Raw genomic sequence first — 5171 nt, 5'->3', positions numbered from 1 at the left:
AGTATAAATAATCAAACGCACTGCACAGTTTAGTTTTCATTCACAATCAAATCCTATACTACCAAAAGGTTATAATAAAAAAATCGAACTCAACTTTGTTAAGAGAAATGTAACCTCCACTAAAGGATATGATCTCCCATCTACAACACTTAAACAGGATAATAACATTAACAAAACAACAGAGCCAAACTTAAAAGTTAAAAACTGAACATCACATCATAATCCAATTTAAAGTTGAAATAAGAGGCAAATTTAGTTCTGATCCAAATTTTATTGGCTGATTAACAGACTAATTAAGGTTGCATTTGATCAATCAATGATACAAAACACAATCATTTGACCTACCAATACCAAATCATTATTCATTTTCATCCTTAAATTCCAATCAATTTCGAACCACACATAAATGAATGTGGAAGAATGGACATATATACATATACCTGAGCACCTTTGTAGGCAGAGAGGGTGCTCTCAACAGCCTCCTTACGCTCGGCACCAATCTTCAATTTGGCGAGGTAGCGGTGGTAGTTGCACTTCATCTTTGAGGTAGAAGACTTTTGAATCGGACGCCAAAACGGAGGGTATGCAACAGACATATTCACTTGCAGTGTTCAAATTCAATAAAGCAGAAGAACTAAAAGAATTATATATACCGCTTTATTATATGCAAGTGAAGTTTCCTCTATGGATTTTACCAAATATTTCCTGGAACAATGGTCCAACTTGGCATAACAGTTTCTACTTTTAGATCGAATTATGCACTAAGGCTTCATCTGCATTCCTGTGAACAATGATACAACAGCATTCTCTGCTCCATTTTTTCCCCATGAAAGGCTAACACAATATCCCACATCGAAACCAGATGAGGAATATTTCTTCTTAATAACTCTATAGCTAGAAATCTTGTTTGCTGGGCTTGGTAGTGTGAGCCTGTAACCCAAATGGGAGCATTAAGATGGTGGAATAATGGGCTTACCTTGAAGGCTGGGCTTGGGGTGTTATCTACTGGCTTGCCCGTTCTAAGTGGTGAGTCCGGCTGTGCAGTCTCTGCGAAGGCAGAGGCTTCTCAGTTCTTAGATCGGAGGGCACTGCGTCAGGCTGGTTTCACAGAGCAGCGAACACCTCCACCTCTCTGCAGTGGAAGGATAACAGGTCGGAGCATCTTCGGTCCAGTAGTGCCTGATTAGTTGTCCAAATCGAACCACCATCTTTTTCCTTTTGGGCCAATAGAAAGTGGAACCTTATACTGAAGTCATTTTCACAGCTTCTATTAACATTATATCAAGTATTTTTAATTTAATAAAACACGTTCTACAACACATTTTTCTTACATTCATTTTCCAAATCTAACTTTTTAGACTCACAAACAACATTATAAAATTATTTAAAAACTCTAAGGGAACTGTAAATTAAAGTTGATAGCCAAATAACTCTAAGGAATGAGTTAACAGACTAAGCTTGCATTTGATCAATCAATGAAACAGAATACAATCATTTGACCTACCAATATCAAATCATTACTCATTTTAATCCTTCAATTCCAATCAATTTCGAACCACACACATGTTAATAATATGTAAAAAATAAGAACAACCAGATTTATTAAGCTTTGTCAATGGTAATTTTAATTTCAGATATGACAACAAATTACACACATAAATGAATGTCAAAGAATGGACATATATAGATATACCTGAGCGCCTTTGTAGGCAGAGAGGGTGCTCTCAACAGCCACCTTACTCTCAGCACCAATCTTGAATTCAGCCTTCATCTTGAGGTAGAAGACTTTTAAATCGGACGCCAAAACGGAGGGTATGCAACAGCAGTGTTCAAATTCAATAAAGCAGAAGAACTAAAGAATTATACCGTACCGCTTTATTATATGCAAGTGAAGTTTCCTGTGTAGATTCAACCAAATATTTCCTGGAACAATGGTGAACTTGGCATAACAGTTTCTAGTTTTAGATCGAATTATGCACTAAGAATGGAAAGAGGTCATGTTTTGTTTACCTCATTTTATAGAGAGCAGGAATTGTATCTAAAGCACACATTCACCAATCTATAAAGGCAGCATAGCTTTAGATATTTCATTTGACACCCAAACTATTAACATTTAACCACTGGACAATAGCAAATACAAAGATGACCTAGGCATTAGCAAGCATATAAAACAGAGAAAGATCCGAACTGAACAATCAAGACGAATGAAAGTGTAGGAGCAAAAACATCAGCTAACTTTTCACATATAAGCCCCCCTTCAACAAAAATGATATAATTTCCATTACCAAAAAAAAAAAAAAAAAAAAAATAGAAGAAACCAAGGCTTCATCTACATTCCTAAGTGTTTGACAAATCAAGGCATAAACATAAGTACATCAGAGTTCTCTGCTCCATTTTTTACCCATGAAAGGCTCGCCCAATTTCCCACATCGGAAACAGAGGAGGAATATTTTTCTTAATAAGTCCGTAGGTAGAAGCTCTGTTTGCTGGGCTTGGTAGCGTAAGTCTGTAGCCCAAGTGGGAGCATTAAGATAGTGGAATAAATGCGCTTACCTTGAAGGCTGGGCTTGTGATGCTATTTACTGGCCTGCCCGTTCCAAGTGGTGAGTCTGGCTGTGGAGTCTCTGCGAAGGCCGAGGCCTATTGGCCCTTAGATTGGAGGGCACCGTGTCAGGCTGGTTTCACAGAGCAGCGAACACCTCCTCCTCTCTGCAGTGGAAGGATAACGGGCCGGAGCATCAAAGGTCCATTAGTCCTAATGGGTTGTCCAAATTGAACCACCATCTTTTTCCTTTTAGGCCTAGTTCGTATGGGCCACATAGAAAGAGGAACCTTTATATTGAAGTCATTTTCAAGCGTTCTATTAACATATTATATCAAGTATGTTTCTCGGTTTTTTTTACCCAATGTAGTATCGGTTACAATGTTTCTGGGTTTTTTAAACATTCTTTTTTTTCCCAATTTAGAAAAATATGTTTTACAAGCACATTTTCTTACATTCATTTTCCAAATCTAACTCTTTAGACTACATACAACATTATAAAATTATTCAAAAATTCAACAAATATATCAATCAAATTACACACATAAATGAATTTCGAAGAATGGACATATATGCATATACCTAAGCATTACACACATAAATGAATTTCGAAGAATGGACATATATGCATATACCTAAGCACCTTTGTAGGCAGAGAAGATACGTTATACTACAGAATTATACCGCTTTATCATATGCAAGTGAAGTTCCCTGTGTAGATTCAACCAAATATTTCCTGGAACAATGGTCTAACTTGACATAATAGTTTCTACTTTTAGAGTTATGCGCTAAGAATGGAATGGAAAGAGGTCATGTTTTCTTTACCTCATTTTATAGAGAGCAGGAATTGTATGTGGTGTATAAGTCTCAAGCTTTAAAAGAACAACAGGACGGAAATATAAGAAGCTAATTGGCCCGTGAACACTGAAGTGTGCTGCTAAGTGGTAACCTAATGTTCAGTGCTTCCATGCTTGCCATAAGCATGTAATTAAATTAGATGTGTCAACTTTTCAAAGTTCAACACAAAACAAATTCCAAACCAACCAGACCTAGCAATGGGTGAATCCTACCTCAACTTTGCACTCGCAATCTCACACCGTTTGGTCAGCCAAGTTTTTGCAGCTCATCCTACTAAGTATTAACATTTTAAATTAAGCATCAGAGGAGAAGATAAAGGCAGCATATATATTTGATTTGCAATACCATATATCTAAAACATTCACCAATCTATAAACTATAAAGGCAGCATAGCTTTAGATATTTCATTTGACACCCAAACTATTAACATTCAACCACTGGACAATAGCAAATACAAAGATAAAACTTGATAACTCAACAAAAACTTGCAAAGTAATTTCTCAATCAAATCCAAAAAATCAAAGGTCATACCATGGATAACAGCACCTGCCCAAGTTGAGGTTCCCATAAATAATTGATTGGAAACACCTCCAATCGAAGGGTCTGAAGCATCTGCAGCACTAATGCCATTTGCTGGGACTTCTCAATTTGAGCAGCTTCTGTAGCTACAATCTGAAGCTCAAGAGCTTCATAAACCTAAAATATTTTCAATTACCATAGAAATATCACAAAACAAATTCATCTTCTAAATATCTTTCTAAATTGAAGAGGTAAATGGTTCACAAAAAGGATGAGATTTTACAAGATTATTGTTAACATTATGGCAATTTTTATATTGAGTCCTATTGTTTTAGTATACACAGTGCAAAAGTAAGGAACCTGAGCTGAGGGTAATGGCCCTGAACATCTCGAATACCACCAATCAAGATTTGCTGATGATACTCTTGCACCATCACAAATTCACAATTGCCTCTATGTAAACTGCCTACATTATTTATCCATTATCCATAAAAAGATCAAATTGCACACAAAAAATCTTTATGCATAATCTCAAATCACAACCCTAATTTCCCCTAAACTCAATAAATCATCAAAACTACTAAATAACCAATCTATACAAACCGCCACTGCAACTTCAATTCATTTCTAAAACTTCAGCCCGCACAATTTATACTAAAAGTAGGAAAATAATGTGAGGGTGAAATGAAATTGATAATGGAAATGAATCAAAGCTAACTCATCTCTGCCATTCCGTTCAGTGAAGCAAAACTTCCAGGCTGTCTCTGCGTCACATATAAGCCCCCCTTCAACAAAAATATCAAAAAACCAAGGCTTCATCTACATTCCTAAGTTTTTGGTGAACCATGATACAGCGCAAATCTCATATCTGTTAAACGCCAGGCATAAACATAAGTACATCAGAGTTCTCAGCTCCATTTTTTCCCCATGAGAGGCTCGCACAAGTTCCCACATCGGAAAGAGAGGAGGAATATTTCTTCTTGAAATTAAAAAAAAAAAAATAATAATAATAGTATCTAATGGCACTGTTACCCGTATCCGCTTAACGAAACGGATAACAGTGCTGTTAGACACTATTATCTCCTTTTTTTAAAAAAATAAAAATAAAAAAAATCAGACCGCTTCGTTATAGGAGTATATGTTCATCATTTTATTACTATATGTTAATAACTGTACATTCATAAATCCATAACTGTACATTCATAACTCTATAACTGTACATTCATAACTCTATAACTGTACATTCATAACT

General features: G+C 35.9%; 1 protein-coding gene across 2 annotated transcripts; it reads right to left on the bottom strand.

Annotated features, from left to right (window-relative positions):
• Nucleotides 1–2256: 2256 nt before the first annotated feature.
• LOC109172273 lies at nt 2257–4774 on the bottom strand. Of its 2 annotated transcripts, XM_019321441.1 has the most exons (5): nt 4638–4774; nt 4280–4332; nt 3932–4096; nt 3640–3670; nt 2257–2791 (listed from the first exon to the last, which is right to left on the bottom strand). In XM_019321441.1, the coding sequence occupies exons 1-4, from the start codon at nt 4648–4650 to the stop codon at nt 3647–3649; spliced, it is 255 nt and encodes an 84-aa protein (XP_019176986.1). In that variant the 5' UTR covers nt 4651–4774; the 3' UTR covers nt 2257–2791; nt 3640–3646. The 2 variants fall into 2 exon arrangements, 1 of the variants encoding a protein (XP_019176986.1); XR_002052704.1 differs by lacking the exon at nt 4638–4774 and having other exon boundaries at nt 3640–3673; nt 4280–4483.
• Nucleotides 4775–5171: the final 397 nt, after the last annotated feature.

Source organism: Ipomoea nil, unplaced genomic scaffold (assembly GCF_001879475.1).
Source record: "Ipomoea nil cultivar Tokyo-kokei standard unplaced genomic scaffold, Asagao_1.1 scaffold0415, whole genome shotgun sequence".
Taxonomy (NCBI): Eukaryota; Viridiplantae; Streptophyta; class Magnoliopsida; order Solanales; family Convolvulaceae; genus Ipomoea; species Ipomoea nil.
This window is presented reverse-complemented; position numbering and strand designations above follow the sequence as displayed.

What these genes read in the sequence shown, in the direction of transcription:
- LOC109172273 (XM_019321441.1), bottom strand. An exon ending in GGCCATTACCCTCAGCTCAG is followed by an intron (nt 4,097 to 4,279) that starts GTTCCTTACTTT and finishes AAAATATTTTAG; the next exon opens with GTTTATGAAGCTCTTGAGCT. An exon ending in GGCAGGTGCTGTTATCCATG is followed by an intron (nt 3,671 to 3,931) that starts GTATGACCTTTG and finishes AATACTTAGTAG; the next exon opens with GATGAGCTGCAAAAACTTGG.